Source organism: Alexandromys fortis, unplaced genomic scaffold, assembly GCF_014885135.2.
Source record: "Alexandromys fortis isolate MF-2015 unplaced genomic scaffold, M_Fortis_MF-2015_v1.1 scaffold_33, whole genome shotgun sequence".
Lineage (NCBI taxonomy): Eukaryota > Metazoa > Chordata > Mammalia > Rodentia > Cricetidae > Alexandromys > Alexandromys fortis.
The window spans coordinates 299142-321576 of record NW_026067917.1 but is presented as its reverse complement, the minus strand read 5'-3'; the positions used below and the strand labels follow the sequence as shown (position 1 = coordinate 321576).

Genomic DNA, 22435 nt, shown 5'->3' with positions numbered 1-22435 from the left:
CAGTTCCAGGGGATCTGGTCCCCTCTGAACCTCATGCTACTCATGTGCATATAAATACACACACAAAAGTAACTGAAAAAAAATTAAACATCTTTTTATTTGCATTTCTCTTATGACTAAGGATGTTGAGTATTTTCTTAAGTGTCTTTTCAGCCATTTTAGATTCCTCTGTTGAGAATTGTCTGTTTTTATTGGATTATTTGTTCTTTTGATGACCAATTTCTTGAGTTATTTGTATATGTTGGAGATCAGACCTGTGTTTGATGTGGAGTTGGTGAAGACCTTTCCTCATTCCATATGCTGTCGTTTTGTCTTGTTGACAGTGTCCTTTGCTTTACAGAAGCTTTTCAGTTTCAGGAGGTCCCATTTATTAATTGTTTTTCTCAGTGTCTATGCTGCTGGAGTTATATTTAGGAAGTGGTCTCCTGTGCTAATGCATTAAGTGTACTTCCCACTTTCTCTTCTATGAGGTTCAGTATGTTTGGCTTTATGTTGAGGCCTTTGTTCCATTTGGACTTGAGTTTTGTGCATGATGATAGATATGGATCTATTTTGACTCTTTTACATGTTGATACCCAGTTATGCCAGCATCATTTGTTAAATATATGTCTTTTTCTATTTCATATTTCTTGCTTCTTTGACAAAAATCAGTTGTTCTAAAATGTGTGAATTAATATCTGGGTCTTTAATCCAGTTCCATTGGTGCTCCTGTCTGTTTTTATGTTATACGAGTTTCATGGTAGAAATTTTGGGGTCATTTATGTATGTTATCATATCATTTGTGAATAATGATAGAAAAATTACACTTTCTAATGTTCATCTTGACCTGATAATATTAAGATAGCAATTTTTAAATATTTTCATAAGGACATCATCTGTCGTCCTTTAAACTTTTTTAAAAAGGGATTTCTTATTTGATGCTTGATTCTACTATGATGCTGTAGATGACTTTTTATCTATTTACATATGGTGATATTCCTTTGTAAGTGGAAATCACTGGAACCAGAACATCCTTGTGTTTATTGTAGTAGCCTAAAAAGTCCATCATAGATTGTATAGCTTGCCACCATTAATTCTTTAAAATTTATTTATATGACTCCTCCAATACGCCAACTGCTCAGACACTTGAATTTGTTTTTCCAGGTGATTGTGCCCTCCGCCCTGACCTACTGTTTATTCTCATTCTATGTCTTAGCTACATCTTGTTTTTTTAATAACTGTGTTTCAATCTCATACCAGTATCTCTTGTCTTCCTAGTTTATTGCTTGTGTAGCTTCTTCTTAACCTTTAATATCTGGCTTGCCGCTTTGTCCTTATTTCCCGGACCTCTAAGTACTATAATTTCTGAGTTTACTGTCTCCCTTTCTATCTATACTTATTCCTTTGGTGATCAAATCATCTCACAGTTCCCTCAATCTACAGGAAGGTAGGCAGGAGCAATTCAATGAAATCGTGGACAACACAGAGGTCAGGAATGAATAATGGATGTATAGGTCTATTGCAGACCATTTTCAAGGCCAAAGAAAAGTGAAGTTTTGAAAAGAGAATCCTATATTAGAAAGACTTCTTTCTAGGTGTCTTTGTTTCTTAGAGCACACATTATTTATATAAAATGAGGTATTATCAGTTTGGATGTATTAGTCAGAAAATAAATAGAGAGATAAAAGGAAGATATGTCTGTATGTTAATAAAACATCTTTTAACAAACTAACTAATGATCTTCCAGAATTTTAATCCTGAAATATTCAGCGTATCAAACTTAAAACATAAACATTGAGAAGAATGCATTTCTATGAAACCAGTTAGTTTAATAGTCCAGGCTCTGAGTAGCCTAACATTTCTAAAAGTTATTCCACTGCATCACTTAGAAGATCTTTTCTTAGCATAGTAATCCTTTTCTAGCACCATGATAATAGAACAAAGCCAACCTGCAACTTACCATCTGGAGGCAAATAAGAATTAAGCCTTCCTTCTCCTCACTTTGCATCTCCATGGGTATACATCCTTAACCATTCTTGGTGGGAATACTTGCTTTCTCCTTGAGGAATTTTGAAATTTTAGGATATGAAGTGTTATTCCTTCCATCTGGCTACCCAAGCACTTGGCTAGGAAAATATTAAAGTACTTACCTCCTACATAGCAAGTTAAAAATTCTTAAAGTTCAGTGCAGGTTCATGTATATTTAATTCAGTTTATTGAGAGACAGTGCCATACAGAAATGTATGTATCCTATTTTCCGAGAAGGCTGATTAAATACTAAATCCCACTTGAGAAAATAAGTCTTTTTCTTATTCCCACTCATCTAGACTACTGCACTAACAGCATGTTTTATTATTTAGGAAATTATGATATAAGAGCAAAGAATCTGTCTAGTATAAATAGCTAGCTATAGCACACACCAAGTTTATACTTCAGCAATATTTATGCTCTATCTAAGTCTAACTGGAATTGGACAACATGAAATTTGAACACACACTACAAACATTTCCAACAGTACCTAATGTCTGAGCACTCGGTTTGATCATCATTTAATATAAAATTTAAAATCATTGCATTATTATAAAGTTCTATATACAGTAGGCAAAGCTTAACAAAGAATTATACTTTAGAAATATACTAAGTGAGTAGAAACATTGCGCACTTTACACACTTAGATACGATAAGCATTAAATGTGAGTGTGTAACAAAGCTCTTTCTAGCTGTCTGCAATGATTAAACTAGGAATTTCAATGTGACTGGTGCTTTTAAAAATACTTTAAGCCCCCCAATGAGGAGCAGATGGAGGGAGAACACGAGCAAGGATGTCAGGACCGAGAGGGGTGCACCCACCCACTGAGACAGTGGGGCTGATCTATTGGGAGCTCACCAAGGCCAGCTGGACTGTGACTGAAAAAGCATGGGATAAAACCGGACTCTCTGATCATGGCGAACAATGAGGACTGATGAGAAGCCAAGGTCAATGGCATGGGGTTTTGATCCTACTTCATGTTCTGGCTTGGTGGGAGCCTAGCCAGTTTGGATGTTCACCTTCCTAGACATGGACGGAGGGGGGAGGACATTGGACTTTCCACAGGGCAGGGAACCCTGACTGCTCTTTGGATTTGAGAGGGAGGGGGAGAGGAGTGGGGGGTGGGGGTGATGAGTGGGGGGTGGGGGGGATGTGTGGGGGGTGGGGGTGGGAAATGGGAGGCTGGGAGGAGGCGGAAACTTTTTTTTTCCTATTCTCAATAAAAAAAATTAAAAAAAAAATACTTTAAGCATTTTGGTTGATTTTTTTTCATTTATGTTGTGTTTGAGTGAGGGGTAGATTGTTGAGACACTGTCTCATATAGCTCAGGGTGTATAAGGGAGAATAACTTTGAAACCCTGATTATTCAGCCTCTATTTCTCACAGCATAGAATTGCAAGTGTGTGCAGCCAGTTTGTGCAGTGCTGGGGACTGATTCCAGTGCTCTGTGTGCTAGGCAGGAATGTGCCACTTGAGCTACATCCATGCTGTTTTGTCTCAATTTCAAAGCAAATCTCTTTATAGTGTCTTCTTGTTTCTCACCTGACCATTCTCACCTGACACTTCACTTTATCCAGCTTTCTTTTTAACTGTTCAGTGAAAATAATATATAAACCTTTCCTCCAGAGACTTCTGGATTCCACTTCTGCATTAATTCTTTACTGCCTGCCCTCAATGCCATTTCATTATCCCAGTGTCCTATGTCCTAAGGCAGAGAGCAATAATTGTTTAAAAATGTCTCCTAAAATTGAGCTTAAATCTGTCTCCCAGTTATGGGTATCGATTGGTTCTACTTCTGTCTTCTTAAGCTGTACCAATAACTCAAACACACTTCAGGAAAAATATCCCTCACTCTTGGAGAAGAGGATTTAAAATAAGCTCAATCGAACTAGCACACCTACAGGCGTGTGTGGCTATTTTATCCAGAGTTTCATCATGAGGAATTAATAAAGCATTACTTAGAGTATTATGATTATTTTACTCATATTTGTATTCTAATTTTGCTGTACTTTATGATATTAATTATACAATTAACCAGTTTGGTTAATTCCACTCATCATTACTCTACTTTTAAATTTGAACTAAAAATTAAACACAGATCTTTATCAGAGTACTCCTGTTATTGTTATTGTCATTGTCTGTTTTGTGCCTTTAAGAGACAAGCCATGCCCATTCCCTCCTCCATCCACCAAGCTTCCAGCCTGCGGCCTTCCCTTTCTGTCTCCCTCTCAAGAGGTAGCTTCTAGGGTTCTCCCCGCCCCCCCCAACTTCACTTGATTTTTATTTTGTGTTTTACCAAATATATAGGAAAACCAGAACTTAAAACATCTATTCTATAAATACCATATTTGTCATTATTTGTAACTGTTATTTATTGGGACCCACAAAGCTTTTCAGTGAATGTACAATTTGACATATCAATGGACAGATCCATGGGGATTATATATGCACACATCCATGTATACACTTCCCATGGAGTAACCCTTTGCAGAGCTGTGGGAACACTTGTCTTCTGGAAAAGTTGCTGTCAAATTGTAAAAGCCTTGTGAAGCTATGATTCATCCCTAAAATGGGATTCATTTCCAAAACACTTGAGCAGTCTAACTTCTCTTGCCCAGGCAATGGACCTTTCCATTCCTCCACACTATGGACCTTAGAGCAATAGCATTCATTCTTTGTTTTACCAGTCAAATTTACATAGAGCAAAAACCTCAAAAGTATTTGCTAACAGACCCTGTTGGAATTTCCAAAGCATAAGAAGACACTTCTTTTACCAGACAGACAGATCTGTGGGTGGTTGGGTGAAGTCCAGGCTCAGGGACTTTTAGTAACTTTATCTAATGGTTTGAAATGTCAGGTATTTCCCCGTGGGTGCTGACTCTTTTCTGGGTGGTATCACTGGTATGGAGTATACCTGCCCTTTTTATGATTCTAAAATGCATATGATATCATTGTTTTTGTCCATGGAATTTCCCAACCATGTCTGTCAAAACTAAGAACCTAGTGTAGAGCACCCCCTTATGCTTTCCTTCTTTGCCCAAGGAATAAAGAACAAGTAGTGGGATTTATTCCATTTTACCCTCAGACAGAAATAGCCAGGTTTTAGCCTCCTATGGTGAATTGTAGCTGGGCTCTGTGAGGTTGCTGAGGTTGGTACACAAGGTCCCCTATAGTTATTTTAGGCTATCTGTATTTTGTTTAAATTTGCATACCTGGAAAGTAGGTAAGTAACCTTCATGTAGCACTGTTGCTTTGTTTCCAAGACTTTATGATATTAACACAAACATAGAGTATTTAATAATTATTCCATATATTTCCAAACATATAAATTGAAATATATATATGAAGGATATAAATATGTATGAAACAAAAAAAGAGAAAATATAATACTAAAATTATATCTGGTATCAATTAATATTTTAAGGACAAAGAAGTTATTCACACTAAAGATGACAGAATGCCATTGCTCTCAGTCTTACACGAGAATCATCAGGGGGAGATGTATCTATTTAACTAACCTCAACTCCTCAGTTATTACATATAAATGGCTTACTATAAAAATTTTCTAAGTTGGGTAGGAGGTTGTTTATGTTGCCTGTATAATTAACAAACGAGAAAGTGGATCAGTTTAAGGATGTAAAATGAAAACAACATTAAGAGATTCTGAAGTAACTCACTCCACCTTCCCATTTCTGATAGAATTTTGTGCTAAAATCTAGTCCAGGGCTTTTGGGGGTTGAAAAACTTTTAAATACTTCTATATCACTAGAAAATATATATCAGTTTAAATTGGTTATCCGATTTTTATTTCACTTTGGCGAGTGGAATATAGTGAGAAAATTATCCATTTCCTTAAGATTTACCAACTTGGCATGGCCATTATTTGAACATTGTCTTAAGTCTTTTAGTTTTCCTGCATTTCTTGCCATTAATAAAATAGCTATTAATACATTTTATCATCTCCAAGCAGTGATCTGCTCCGGGAAACTGTGACAAGTAACTAATGCTGAGTAGAGCTTTGAAGAACAGTTCAGCCTTCTTTATGGCTGCTCTAATCCTGATACTGTGGGACGCAAGGCTCAGAATGTATTAAGTTCCATTCATTCATAAAATCCTATGATTCACTGGCTTGAGATAAGCCACATCTGTACTCATAGGAGTAACCTGAAAGTTTTTCAAGTATTCATTTGATCAAGTGAAAAACTGAATTGCTCAGGCCATTAAACTAAAGCAATTTATTACATATTATAGTGTATAATGTGCATATATATGCAATATTTTAAAATATACAAAAAGTACATTAAAGAAAAAAACAGCTCATGTTGGGCACTAGTGATGTCTGACTTTAATTCCAGCACTCAGGAGACAGAGACAGCCGGATCTCTATGAGTTTGAGGCCAGCCTGGTATACAGCACTAATTCCAGAACAGCCACAGTAAAACCCTGTCTTGAAAACCTCCCCCTCTCCCATAAAAAAAAAAGAAAAAAAGAAAAAGAAAAAGAAAAGAAAAAACACATCTCTAAAAAAAGATCTTAAAGAAAGATAAACTTAAATTAATTTAAAGTACATCACACAGTTTGTTTATTAAGGTGAAAAGAGAACTTCTTTCAAAAGTTGTGTACCTTTTTATCTAGGACCTCAAGTGTGTTGGCATCAATGTCCCTAACCAAACATTCCCACAACTAACAAATTTGTCTGAGATGTTCAAAAGAAGAAATAGGAGTTAATGCCAATACTCTTCAAATTATTTCACAAAATAGAAACAGAAAGAATATTTTTGTTTTGTGAAGGCCAGTGACTATAATACTCAAACCAAATTAAGACTTAAGAAAGAAAGAATTACACATTTCTTTTTGTCACATAAATGCAAAAATTCTCAAAAAATAATTCTAAATTGAGTTCAAGAACACAACATAATGATACCATGATCAAGTAGGCTTCATCCCAGATGAAGGTGTGAATCAACATGTTTAAATCATTGAACTCCACCTTATAAACAGCCAGACAAAATCAACATGATCATCCAATTAGATGTGGAAAAGACCTTTTGTAAAATAAAACAACTCTTTATGTCATAACTTCTAGAGAGATTAGTAATATAGGGAACATATATCAATATAATAAAGTCAACTTAAAGTAATCCCATAGCCAGCATCCACTTAAATAGAGAGAAAGTTAAATATTTCCGCTAAATTCAAAACCAAGACAAGGCTGTGCATTCTCTCCATACCTATTCAATTTAGTACTAGAAATCTTCGTTAGAGCAATAAGACAACTGAAGATTAAGTTGATGGAACTTGAATGTGAAAATGTCAAAGTACCTTTATTTGCAGATGAAATGATAGTGTACATAAGTGACCCTAATAATTTCACCCATGAACTGCATAGCTGATACCACTTTCAGCAAAGTAGCTGGATACAAGATTAACTCGCAAAAATCAGTAGGTTTTGTTTATAAACGACAAATGGACAGATAAAGAAATCCAGGTAAAATCACCATTAACAATAGCTTCAAATATATTATCATTGGGAAAATTTAATGAAGCAAGTGAAAGACTTATGTGATAAAAAAAAACAATAAGACGTTGAAAAAAGAAATCAAATAAGATAGAAGAAAATGGAAAGATCTCTTATGCCTGTGGATCAGTAGGGTTAATATAGTAAAACGGCAAAGCTGTGAAAAGTCATCTGTAGATTCAATGGAATCCCCATCAAAATTTCAAAACCATTATTCACAGACCTTAAAAGGACATTTTTCAGTTTAATGTGGAAACAAACGAGAGAGAGAGAGAGAGAGAGAGAGAGAGANGTGGGGTGGGGGGAATAAGATAGCTAAAACACTTTTGAATGATAGAAGAGCTTCTGACCACAATGAGACATAGGCCCCATGCCCAGCAATAGATGGCTTATAGAAAACAAACTCAATGGCACGTTTGGAGGTTCTCTGTCTCATAATGCTGAGTCAGGGATGTCAGGGGTTTTGTTTGTTTATTCATTTTGTTTTGTTTATTTTATTTTTCTTCAGTTCCTTTGCATTAATATTATGACTTCAGTTTTGCTGGGGGAAGTGTTGCTAGTTCATCCCAGCTGCCCAGCCATGAAATAATCACTCAGAAAACCGTATTAATTAAAACACTGCTGGGTCCATTAGCTCTAGCTTTTTATTGGCTAACGCTTACATCTTAATTTAACCCATTTTTATTAATCTGTATATCACCAAGAGGTCATGGCCTACCAGCAAAGTTTCATCATGTCTATCTCTACCGGTGGGTCCTTGGCATCTCTCTGACTCCGCCTTTTTTTCTCCCAGCTTTCAGTCTAACTTTCCCTGCCTTGCTATAGGTTCCAAGCAGTTTCTTTATTCATTAATGGTAATCACAGCACACAAAGGGGACTCCCACATCACCTCCCCTTATCTGTTTAAATAAAAAGGAAGGTTTTAACTTAAGCATAGTAAAATTACACATAACAAAACAGATATTAACCAAGAATTACAGTTACAATATTTATATCTACTTTATCTTTCATTATAACTAAGTAAAACTATAACTATAAACTCTTCAACTCCATCAAAGACTCTAGAATGACATACAATGTAGTGGTTTTTATGGGTTTCCTGTGTATCTTTGCACTTGTATGTATTTCTTCTGTTTTTTTCTTTGGCTCTTTTTCCCTTATTTGTTTGTTTTGTTACATTCAAACTTTATTTGTTTTTTTCTCTTATTGTACTGTATTTTATTATTATTTGTGAGCTAGCTATTTGTTTTCTAAGGAGTAAGTTCCAGATGGGACAGCAGGTGGGGAGGAACTAGGAGGAATTTTTGGAAGGGGAACCATAATCAGAATATATTTTATAAAATATGTTTTCAATAAAATAAAAATATAATAGGCATTCATTAAATTTTGTTGACACTTAGACATTCTATTCTGTTTGAGTAAACACAAACAGAACGTGTTTCATATGGATTTAAATCATTTTTGCATTTTCTTCATTTGGAAACTGATTCATCCTTGGTTGCTCAGGCTGGCTTTGAGCTCATTGGCTCAAGTAATCTGTTTCAAAGTCTCCAGTACCTTAGGATACAAACACAACATCACTATGCATAAATTAAAATATACTTTACATCTGAATTTTTCTTATGACAGGTGCAAACATTTTTCCTTTATTCAGAGAAGATAAAAAAAAATAAAATTCAAGTCAACTGTTTGGCCAAGTTTGTATGCCAGGAAGTAGATTTAGGGCACCAAATTGGTCTTTTATTTGCGCCTACGTATTTCATCAAAAACTAAAATTGGATATTACTGTCTTATCTTCTTAACAATCTGATTAACTTTTTTGGTCCAGTTATCAGAGTAAAGAAAAATTTTGAAAGAATAATTGAAAGTTCAGTGTAACTTGTCGGCCAACCCCAGAAAACCCCAATTATTTGATACTTTTGAACTTAATTCATAGATTTCACAAGGTCAAAGATTTTGACTTCATAAACAGTTTTGGCAGACTTCTGATATTCTAGATGCAAACATTTTGTTTCTTAGGAAGTATATTACTTCTTATGGCATATGTTTTATATTTTTGGTGGACACAATAAAGGGATTGTTAGTAAAAATATAATTATATTTTTTAAAGAGAATAGGACATAGTATTACACCAGTCAGGATTATTTAATTGTATTACAAATAATCTAAAATTAATTAACCATCTAATTAAAATACTGGTAATTTTATTCCTATTTGGGGCAGATCTAATTTGAATTCATACTCACATTTTTCTTATTAGCTTAGCAAATATTTAATGGGCTCCACTGAATTAAGTGAATCACATCCATTATTGTAGGGCTGTAAATAAGCATACTAATTGGAGTAAGGGGCATCCTAGCAGATAGCAAAGTCATACATTTTATGAATAAGCAATCTTTTGAAGTTCTATTTTTAAAATGACACAAAATTATGGTAAAGTATAAAAAACAGAAAAATCCAGTGCTCATTTATTTATGTAAAAAAAATCCTCTTTTTCATGTAAGCTTCCACAAGCTGTGCTATCAAGCAAGACACACGTGGTCTGAATTTCAAATTCTAGGCACCTTCTTCTGAAAGCTAATGTGAATACTGATAAAAAAAAAGTTATCAAAATGAGTAACAGTGGGAAGAGAGGAAGCAAACCTGGACAGACTAAATGTTAGAACTGCCAGTGGAGTAAAGGGAATAAGGAACAAACATTGTGTTTTCTGCTCTGTGGTGTTAGATTTCAAAAGGATTGCCAACCAAGAAAGGCAACATTTCAATTATTTCTATAGTGTTCACTCCAAGAGAAATGATGCTTGAACTATTGATTCTCCGAGGTCTATATGTCTAACTAGGAAAAGAAGAAATGGGTGATTAACTTCTTTCTATAGATAACAGGAATTAGAGCTCTTTGATTAGGGATTTGGTTATGTTAACAAGAAAACTCTTTACAGTTAGTTGTTTCTTTCTAAAGACAATTAAAATGAGAGGAGAGCTTTGTGTACATCTTCACTGAATGATGGGACCACTCCCATTCAAAATCAATAAAAAAAAAGTATTCATAGCATACATAGTGGAATTCCACATCAGAAAAGGAGCAAGGGATCTGAGCTGAGTACCAGCGTTCATCTCTCTGCTTCCATAAAAAAAAAAAGATAACTGTCGGTGAATCATATATATGTATATATATATATACACACAGAATAAGTAGTATTTACATGTTCAGGAATATGCATGTATATGCACATATACAGGCAACAACAATTGAAAAATATACATCCAAGTTTAAAAGAGAGCAAAGAGAGGTACACGAAAAGGGATATAAGAAAGAAAGGGACCAGAGGAAAGGATGTAATTGTATTTACTTTCAAAAAGTAAAAAGAAAATTTAAAAATAAAATAAATGCTTTTGCAACAATCCAAATGAAAAGATTTGCTTGGGGAGTGGGTCTGTTTAATGCTTAAATCTCTTGGTTCTGTATTTCCAGAGAGTATCCTTTCTTGGTTTCTATGTACAGCTTCATATTGACAATGCACAACGTGCCATTCCTTGTCCATGACTGCAGTTATTTCAAGCTGGCACCCCTAACATCTAAGTTGCTGATTTTGGTATCATCGCACTTACTCTGCGACACGATAGGTCAGTGATCCTCAACTTTCCTAATGTAGTGATGCTCATCTTGTACTGACTGTCACCTATAAAACTATTTTTGTTGCTACTTCATACCTGTAATTTTGCTACCATTATGAATCATAATGTAAATATCTGATAAGGAGGAACTCTGATATGGACCCCCTGTGAAAGGGATCATGACCTACAGGTTGAGAACCATGGGTCTAGGTAGTCTTCCTTGGGAGATTAAAAACTCACTATTTTTCAGTTATCTACTTGCTTTTTTTCCCAAGAACTTGCTGCTGTTGCCAGCCTCGGCAGCTCACCACTTTTCCTCTGCACTATATGTCCACCATCAAAAATGACTGTAACTCATCCATCTGGATTCAAGTGTTCTGAAAGAGAGATGGACCGGCATGCAGTAGAAGATTAAGGCTGGGGTCTGTGGCTGAAGGCACCAACAGAATTTTCTTTGATTTCAGAGTTGCCTTCTGCATGTGCAAGGCCCAGAATTTAAACCTCAACTCCAAGAGAAACACACAAAAGGAGAGAGAGAAGGCAGGATAAAGAAAGAAGAGAGAAAATAATCTGTTCTAATATATGAAGAGACATCTATTTTTATAACTCAGACAATCCCCACTTTAGTGGATTTTCACTATGCCAATTTGATGCATATATATTCTTTTTAAAATCTGCTCTAAATACCAAGTGCATTATTTGTGACCATGGAAACATGCATATCTAATCAAATATCCAATGTCGGACTGCTATAGATGTCTTTAATGATGATACCCACTACCAGTCAGACCAGGGCTAATCTACACTCACACTAGTGGTATATGAGAGAACATATGCTTTCACACACTCACCTAACCTAGCAAAAATTTCTTTCTTTAAAGATATATATTTAGTGGGGAGTGCATTATCATTGCTTTGATTTGAATTTCCATGACACTTTGAGTGGCTTTTCATTGTTACCTTTTTAATTTCAGAACTTACTGTACATCGGCGTCTTCGTATCCCTGAACTAAATCTGAAAAGATGATAACATAGAACTGCTACACATAGAAACTTAATGTAGAAATAGAAAAGGATTGTTGTGCCAGAGCAAAAGCAGAGATTATAAATTTATACATACTTATTCTCTTCTATAATACGTTAGTCCTTTTGCATTCTGGTAACAAAGTACCTGAAATAATCAGTGTAAACATGAAAGATTTGTCTCCAAGGTTTAGAGATTTTTGTCCTTGGTCATGTGGTCACATCTTCATGACCTGTGGTAGTGCATAGCATCAGTGTGGCTGAGCAGTGGTGTGTTGTTCATTCTAATAACAGACTGAAAAGATTAAAACAGGTAGGATGGCATAAGGGATAGGGACAATCTATACATATATACAATTAATAGACACACCTCTCGTGATCTACTCCCTTTAATGTGACTTTCCTTCTAGTAGTCCATTCAGCTACAAATGCACCCATGGCTTATGCCATGGTCGCATCCTGATGATCTGATCAAAGCACCAATGACTAATGCAATCATTTGGAGACACGAGTCTTCAACAAATGAACTTTGGGTATCACTTGAAATCCAAAACACAACACAGGGCATAGCTTACTAATAGTACAATTCAGTTGTGCTCGTCCTAGCAGTTAGCTAGTTTGTATGCCTTTCCTTTCCCTTGAGTACAACATCAAAATGTGTATTGTTGCTCTCAAGGGCTGGCGAATAGACAGTAGAGCTTTGCTCATTTGGAGCATGCAGTAAATGTGTGTTGAATAATTGAACGATGAGCCCGAAGGAAATCTTTCAACCTGGAAATTAATCTTATGCCTCCCTGAATTTACTTTCTCCTAAACTATTTTCTCTTTTATAATTCAAAACAGAGCTATTGATTTGTAAAACGGTATACAAGGAAACTATTTCCGTTCACAATGTTGAAATAATGCAGTTCTCAGTATGCAATCCACAAGGCAGAGGCTAGTACAATAAACAGAATATTTGCTCAAGTAATCTGAAAATTCCCTTGTCTGAGGTAAACTTTGCTGATAGAAATAGAATGAGCTCCATTTCTGACTATAGACTTAACTACCTTAGTTGGGGGCTGTCATTTCCATTGCGTATGTCTGATAGACCGTGAGTCTTTGAGACTCAGGAGACCATTTGAGGTGACTAACTGGAGAAAACAATATCACTAACATTTTTTTAATAAAAGTTCAAGTTGCTGCATTGAATCTCCAAATTATAGCCTGAAATTAATTACTCATTTATCAATAACAGTCCGCTTAAAACATAAATAAATGTGTTGACCTACAGGGCTTCATAATGTATCACACAAGTTGTGTATTTTAGAAGGTATTTTAAAAGTATAAAAGGACAGAGAAGGAAGTTTCTTGTCCAAATACACATTATATTTTCAGCACCATAATTATTGTCATTTTCAGCACTGTGAAGCTTTAATCCAGGGGAAACTCATCAGTGGGATATGACTCAGTTGGATCTGAGAGTCCTTGAGAGGAGGAGAACTTTCTGCAGATGGTTGCTCATCTGCATCCCATAATTACAGTGTACGCTCACACTCTAATAAACCCCAAAATATATGAAGACCAACATAGTCAGTCTTCTGAGTAAGCAATAACTAATGAACATCTGGAAACGCCAAGACAGCTTATAATTGGGGAGATAATTTCCAGATCAGTCAGTGAGGCGGTAGCTGTTGATTTCTCCATGTACACACTCCAGTCTCACCTAAGAATTTAAAAATCACCAAGCACATTCAAAACATGTATTTGTACAAATTATACAACTCTGTAGTTCTAAATAGGCCATGGGGAAGTATACTTCTTAGCGCCAGACGAGCACATTATCTGTAGAGTGACTATAAACCCTGGTAAGATAAATCTATGAAAAGGTGGCTAGCTGTTTCTGTTCATATCCTTCCTATAGCAGAGCCAGTCCTGGGGTCAGATAAGCAAGTTAAGGTAAATATTTCCAGATATTGTATTTCTAATTGTCTTTTTTCATTAAATTACAACCAATATTCTTGTGTCTTTGTTTTAAATGGAATTTATATAGAGAGAGTTTGTTTAAAATTCTTACTTAGGATTCATGGAATTCTTAAAAGTAGTATTTTCTAAGCTTGATTCTTCATCTGGGACTCTTGTTCCTGGCTGTCTGGAAGTGGTCCAAGCAGACTCGCTCTGTTTTCCTTTCCTTTAGATTTTCAAACATCATTAGTACTCTGTTTTAATCAGGCACTGTGGTAACCACAGGGAAGAAATGTTTTACTCTTCTACTTAGAAAAATGAAGGTGACTTTCTTAATGACTTTTGCATGGAAACACCCACATTCGCATCTCTGGCGAAAATACTTCATAAGACTAATCTATTAGACAACAGGTTTTAATTTGCTCTTATATTCCCATACACAGTTCTAACTGTTGAAGGTGATTGACATGTAATTTGCATGCTTTCAGCAGTCACTTCACTATTGACATTCATAGTAAAATATCCCATGTGATATAAATGTAAACATACTAATAAAGAGAAATGCAAACAATGAAAATGAGGGTCCTATTTTTTTAATTTGGATATGACTACAACATTATTGATTTCCTAAGATAAGAGTCTCTTTTCTCTTTAATTTTAGATAAAAAAAAAATAGTGAAGGGTACAAAGTAAGTCAAAGTCCTTCTTTTACTTGTTTGTAGGGCTAAATGCTTAATAAGCATCATCTTATTTAAATTATAAATTAACTTTTAGGGTTGGAGAGATGGCTCAGTGGTTAAAAGCCCTGGCTGCTCTTCCAGAGGTCCTGAGTTCAATTCCCAGCAATCACATGGTGGCTTACAACCATCTGTAATGAGATCTGGCACCCTTTTCTGGCATTCTGGCACACATGGAGGCAGAATGTTGTATACATAATAAATAAATAAAATCTTTAAAAAAATAACTTTTAAAAATCAACATAAAAAGTGTAGGTATTACTTCTATCCAAACTTTATAAAGAAACTTTAGTCAAATAAATTATACCTTTGCCAGACATCATCATGACTCCATCTTTTTCTTATTTTCATATATGAATCATTTGCCTGCTCTTAGAACACTTTTCTTCTTACTGGGTTGCCTCACCCAGCCAGCTCTGATGAAGATTTCTACTTAGTTTTATTGTATCTTGTTATGTGGAATAACATCTTCAGTGGAATGGAGGGAGGGAAAACTGCAGTCAGGATGTAATGTATAAGAGAAGTAATATATATGTATATATATACACATATGTATATATATATATATGTATATATATATATGACTAAGCATTATGTGACCTGATGTGCTTTATTGTATCTTATGTTTATATTTTCTCCGGAATATGGATAAGAACAAAAATAAATACTGTCAACTGCACTCAACTATAAGCTGAATAACCAGTTACTTTGGATATAAAAATGGATTTAAAATTTCTTTTTAACTAATGTGTGACAATGATTTTTCCCAAGTAGACATTTTACACCTCCTCATTTATTTTGATGTAAAAATAATGACACATAAGGCAAAACATATCTTTCTCTTCAAAAAAAAATAGCATTCCCCTTTCCGTGCTTCAGTTTATTAGGCAATTATGAATTTGAATCTGTGATTTATTAGTCACCTGTTTTCTAATGTACCAACTATAGTTGCTAGGAGATCAAAATGTTTGGTGTTCTTTTTTTAGAAACAGAGAGTCTGACTTGCATCACTGCATGTAATCACCACTTTATGAAAGAGAATTTAAACTGGATGAATTTATTTAGGTAGGGTTACATTAAAAATTATGGAGATAGAGACAGAGACCCACACTGGAGCACCGGACTGAGCTGCCAATGTCCCAATGAGGAGCAGAAGGAGGGAGAATATGAGCAAGGATGTCAGGACCACGAGGGGTGCACCCACCCACGGAGACAGTGGGGCTGATCTATTGGGAGCTCACCAAGGCCAGCTGGACTGTGACTGAAAAAGCATGGGATAAAACCGGACTCTCTGATCATGGCGAACAATGAGGGCTGAAGAGAAGCCAAGGACAATGGCACAGGGTTTTGATCCTACTTCATGTTCCGGCTTGGTGGGAGCCTAGCCAGTTTGGATGTTCACCTTCCTAGACATGGACGGAGGGGGGAGGACCTTGGACTTTCCACAGGGCAGGGAACCCTGACTGCTCTTCAGACTGGAGAGGGAGGGGGAGAAGAATGGGGGGGAGGGAGAGAAGAGTGGGAGGAGGGGGGGGGAAAAGGGAGACGGGGAGGGAAATGGGAGGCAGGGAGGAGGCGGAAATTTTTTTTTTCAATAAAAAAAAATTTTAAAAATTATCTATTTTGTGGGTTAAGATGTTCATGTCATGAATGTGCAGAAATATGAAGGTGAATTAAGTTTGAGAGCTGGCATTATCCTTCACTATGTAGGTCCTAAGATAGGATTCAGACCATCAAGTAGGGTGGTGGGTGCCTTTAAGCAAGGAGCTGTGTAATGAGCCCAATCAATCTCCTTGAACTTTCTTTTTAAGTACTATTTTATTTACTTTATCAAGTAAAATACACTTGATCAGCTTACATATGATATTTTGCATTTAAATCTTTAAATATTATGATTGTTTTCTGGAAGTATGTCAATTTTCCCTCACAAGCTATGCTTCTCTCTCTTTTTAGTATTATTTATTGTGTGGCAGGGTGGCATAGCACAATTCATGTGTGGAAGTCAGGAAAACTTGACACAGTCATTTCTCCCAATTTGTGAGTCTTAAAATTAGCTAGGTTTTCAGGTTTTGCTGCAAGTGCCTCTCTCCCTGAACCTGCTCTCTCTCCAAAACCAAGGACTCTTTCTTTGTAAGATATTCGCCTTGATTTTTAAGAAATGAAGATAAATTATTTCTCTTATACATTGTAGTTTGTACATTACATTGAGTTAGTTAGCTATTGTTATTGAATGAATAATATCTCCTTGAAATTCACCTGGGCCAGCCCAACATTCTTTATTTCAGAGTGTGTACATATGTACAAGGATGTTTTTTTAAAGACAATTAATGTTAAATGAAAAGGGTGGTATCATGGGTATAGATCTTTTATCTTTCATGACACATGACAAAATAAGAAATACGAGATACTGCAGAGAAGGTACATGAGCAGAGAAAATGTTCACCTAAAGACAAAACAAGAAGAAAGTTGTCTGCCTAGCAAGTATAGACTTCAAGAGAAGCCAAGTTGCAGAAATTTTGATTTTCAACTTCTGTCCTCCCAGGCAAAAGAAAATAGATATATGGTACTTAAGCCATTCAACCTATGATTTGTCATGACAGCCCTAGCAAACTGAGACAACTTTATATGGAGTTCAAGATTCTTGGTGGCTACACAAGAATATTATACATTTAAGATGGTTCGATAGTTTAGCAGAGGATGTGAGTTTGGGGGCAACCAAGTTGGGCAAGTCACAAATGTTGCTACCTCCTGCTCCAAGGTATTTGCCATTGTCTCTTGGCAACTGTAGGCAGTTGCATATGTGTGCCATGCATACACACACACACACACACACACACACACACACACAAATAAAAAGTAAAAATTAAATCTTAAAAGAGATATTATTACCCTACATTTGGACAGATTAGGTGCATTTTATTTTAGATCAGTATCAGAGGAAAAACCACAATTAATACGCTCAATTAAGTGGCTACCTTATGTGACATATATAATTTATTAGGCCTCTAATTCTTTTTATTTACTCATTTGTTTGTTTGTTTATTTAAACACCAACCACAGTTCCCCCTTCATTTCCTCACATTCTCTCTGCCACCTCCATTCCATGCCTTCCCCACCCAATCCACTCCTCCTCTATCTCCATTAAGATGGGGCAGGTCTCCCATAGGATTTGACAAAGCACAGCATATCAAGTTGAGGCAGAACCAAGCTACACAGCCCCCTCCCTAGTATCAAGCATGCACAAAACATCCCTAGGCTTAAAATGCTAAAGAAGCAAAATCATCAACCATTAAATATGAAAGTAAATGATACAAAATGAAATCCATATTAGTAAATAAAAATGTTTTTTTTTTCTTTTAAACTGTAATTTGGTCTCAATCTACTAATTCTGAAGGTGGGCTCACCTAATAATATGATTTTGTTTAAATCAATACTGGCTGTTTCCATTAATTGTGGATACAAAGGTAAAGAAAGCTAGCCCCTCAAAAACTATGAAAACCTATCTTGTCACTTATTAATATACTGGCTGTTCCTTACTGCAGTGTTCTAATCTTCAGGTAATTAAATTCATGTTGAATTACCATCCTAAGATTATTACTTTAATAAATAATTCAATGCTTGTACAGAGAATGGTGTCTGATCTATTCATTATAAGTACTCACTTGACTGTTAGTTGTCAATTTAGAGTACTGGGAACTCAGACTTTGGAAAATTATTCCTGAGCCTCTCACCAGCCTTCTGTTTTTCTCCATTGTAACAGGCTCAGCAACCTTAGAACAACTGACACTATGTTAAAGACACCATTCTAACGTTAACAGCACACAGACTCCAATACCTGCTAAAACAGGAATAAAGACCTAATCCATCAGAGTTCTAGCCCATAGTTCCAGAATCCAGGGAAGTCCCTAAATATACTAACCTTGCTTTTTGGCTTCTGTGGTTCTTTTTCTTGACAACTGAAGTATGACAATATCCACAGAATGCATAAAAGAAAAAAGGCTGTGAGGTCTGAGCCTACATGATTTGCACAAGTTCCCTATGTAACTATTGGCTGACAATAAAGATTTTTCTTTTAGTTTTAAAAATATCCATGTGTGTTCTCTGGTGGACTTACTTCACAACACCATATTCATATCACATGATTTTAAAGGGGATCAGACAAATAGAGTTATATATTCTCTATGCTCTTTAAAATATTATTTATTAATTTTTTCCTGATAATATCAAATATTATCAGGAAATAATTAATTAAGAGTAGATCTGGTCACATGCATCCCTCTACTCTTGTCCTCTCCCAGCTCTTAGATCCTTCCTTCCTTCTACTGAGTACTCATCCACCTTCATATCTTTTTTTGTTGTTGTTGATTTTGTTTCAGTTTTGTGATGCACCAGTTTAAACAGAGCCTTCCAGATAGGCATGACTATGAAGCTGTTCACTGGATCGTGACTAACTCATGAATGGCTATAGCACCGAATAGAATGACTTCCTTTTTTTCCTTCAGCTTTCAACTGTGTTTCATTCTTTAGGTTAGGCAAGACTCCCATATGGCTCTCCCTTATCTATGATTCGGTCTTGTGCAGACCTTACCTAGGCAATAAAAGTATGAATTTGTGAGTGCCATAGTCATATCATATCCATGTCACTTCATGCCCTCAGCCATGCGGTTCAGCTCTCAAATTCTTCTGCCTCCTCTTTGACACTTGTCTTTGATTCTTGGAAGAGATGATATGGTTGTGCTATTTAAAGATGACCACTCAACAGTTACTTGTTCTCAATATCATCAAGAGGCATGAATCTGCGGTAACCTCCTTTTACTGAAAAGGGAAGTTCCTTTGATCAAGGCTAATGAAAGCACTAGTCTACCAGTGTAAACATAAAATATTCGAGAGCTGGTTTATCTGCCAAAAAAAAAAAAAAAAGTGTAGCAGATTCACTCTTAGTGTCTATAATCTCCCCTGCCGTGGATTTTTGGCCTTTGATCAGGTCCATAGTACTCATTGTGTACTGCCTTGTATCTATCGGATCGCAGATTTAATTAGAAAGTAGTTAGTTCCCTCTTAACAGTTTTTCCACTTTGATCAGTACGCTCCTCTTGTTTGGAAAGTGGTATTGTAGAATGCAATGTGGAGATCTAGGGGAGACCCTTGCTGACTTTTTTTGGCCAGCTATCTGCTTAGCAGTTTCTAATCCTCTGAAGCCTCGCGGATAAGGAAGATGCTTTCATACCCATTCCAGAGCAATTTTCTGATCAACAGGTTTGGTGTCTTACCACCCAGTTCTGATGGACAACCAAACGTATTGGCCATAAGTTGTTTGCTTTGGAAGCTTCTGACCAATAGCTCCCAGGAAGGCATCTCATTGGTTTCTGCAATGGAGATTATGTACTTATGCCCAGAACTGTATTTAATAAAGCACTTCAATAGTCTCCAGAAGAAAAGCTATCAAGATGATAGGAAGACTTTAGCCTTCATTGTTTCTCTTGAGCATCACTGCATGTGATGTTCAGGAAATATTCCTAATGTGTGGCAATTGTACATGAGGAGAAGTTCAAAGGAAAAGCAGTGGTTGATTCAAAAATGGAATTTTTTTAAAAATTATAAAGGAGAGAGATATTATTTGTATACATAAATAATTTTATAATTCTCTCATTAACTGGAGCTTTTAAATATTAAATCAGTAGAAAATAATTTTTTGTTAGAAAATCAATACAAGGCACATTCCTAAGGCTATAGAAATATAAAAAAAGACAAGTTAAATTGTTATATCAACTGAATATCACTGTTATTGATGGTGTAATATATTTTTAGTTTTAAATGTATATTTTATGAATTATTTGCTAGTATTAATTTTTCTACATTATTCAAACCTTTTTAAAACATTTATAGATTATATGATAAATTCATAATTTTTTTCTTAAAGGTATTTTATTGTAGATTAAGATTTGTCAGTTTTGTTTGAGTGTAAGCAATATCTCAATGTAAACCTTTATATTTTGATTCTGACTATGCAATTATCTCTCAGAATATTCTTACTGAATAACTGGATTTCCTTCTTAAAGGTTGTAGATATTATTACATTTGAATAATATTCATAGTCATGAATATATTTTAAAATACTCTATTCCAGCATTGTTTGAACAGTACAAATACTGAATATCCTATTTATTTAAATATTTAAATTTACTAAGAACAGAGTTAATAATTAGAGAATATTTGAAAGTTTTGGATATAATAACTCTTTTTATTCTGTATCCTATGATTTAGCAAAAGTCATAAGCAGCACCATAATTGTATATCAATTTTCCTTTGGTAAATTGGAGAAAAGCATAAATGAAGTCAGAAAATGAAAGTCCATAAAGAAGAGAACAGATTCTAAGAGGGATGTCTGACCCCAGAAAAACTCTTTGTTATAAGGCATTTTTTTCTTATTTCTCAGAATTAGAAATAAAACTGAATTGAAAAGTAGTATAACAGTTGAAAACAAACCATCATCAAGTTCATTCGCAAAGAGGTAATGTATAAAGTCTGTATATCACATGATAATAAATGATCAATGATAATAATTATATTCACTATATTGGATATTCTACATAAAGAGTCAAGTCATTCTAAAACCTTGTCATACGGTAATGGGTTTAAAAATGAAAAGTTAACTGCTGTGTATTTGTGATTTGCATTAGTGAGCCACTCGTCCTTCACTCCTCTGTCAAGCATTCCTGTTTCTCTGCCTGTCTATTGCCTGTGGGTGAGTCCACACCTTAAAAATGCATTCTCATTTTAGCCCTGCTGAAATTTACGAAATCATACACGTAATATCTATGTGACCATCCTTACGTCTAGTAAAAAAAAATGAGGATGATGATGATGATGTTGATATGCTAACCACATGAGGCTCCTTTGAGTTGTACTTCTTTCCGACACAGAAATTTATATTACAGGTTAATTCAATGCAACAATCTTGTTGAGATTTTGTTGTTGTTGTTGTTGTTGTTGTTATTTCTTCTTTGTGTATGGAAGTGTTGCCTCCATGTGTGCCCATATATCACACATATACCTGGTGCCTATAGAGTACAGACGAGGGCATTAAATTTCCCAGAGGTAGAGTTGTGAGCTTCATACGAGTTCTGGATATCAAACCAAGGATCTTTAGTAGAGCAGCCGGAGTTCTTAACCACTGAACCATCTCTCCTGCTCTGAAAAAATTTTTCTATACTTGAAAGTCTATGGATACAATTATTGCTAGGTACTTTATACTGCACTCAAATAGTTAAAGAAAAATAATCTATCCAAAAACAAACAAACATACAAAAAACCCTTAAGCTGGGTGGGGGTAACCCACACCTTTAATCCCAGTGCTTAGCAGGCAGAAGCAGGAGGATCTTTGTGAGTTCGAGGCCAACATAGTCTACAAAGCTAATTCCAGGACAGGCTACTAAGCTACAAAAAAAAAAAAAAATCCTTTCACGAAAAAACAAAAATGTCTATGAATATTACATATTTATCAACATAAAATATTGCCATGCACCGCACCCCCGTGTCTGAGCTCTATGCGTGGGCACCCAGTTCGCGAGCATTGGGCAAGGGGGCTGG

The 22435-nt window shown here is 35.5% G+C and overlaps 1 protein-coding gene across 1 annotated transcript in view; it reads left to right on the top strand.

The window, feature by feature from the left end:
• Positions 1-11556, top strand: part of Galnt13 (polypeptide N-acetylgalactosaminyltransferase 13) — a 565342-nt gene extending 553786 nt beyond the window's left edge. The window contains exons 12-13 of the mRNA XM_050139950.1: positions 10999-11150; positions 11417-11556. Coding sequence (XP_049995907.1) covers positions 10999-11150; positions 11417-11556 — 292 coding nt within the window. The remainder of the gene's footprint in view (positions 1-10998; positions 11151-11416) is intronic.
• Positions 11557-22435: the final 10879 nt, after the last annotated feature.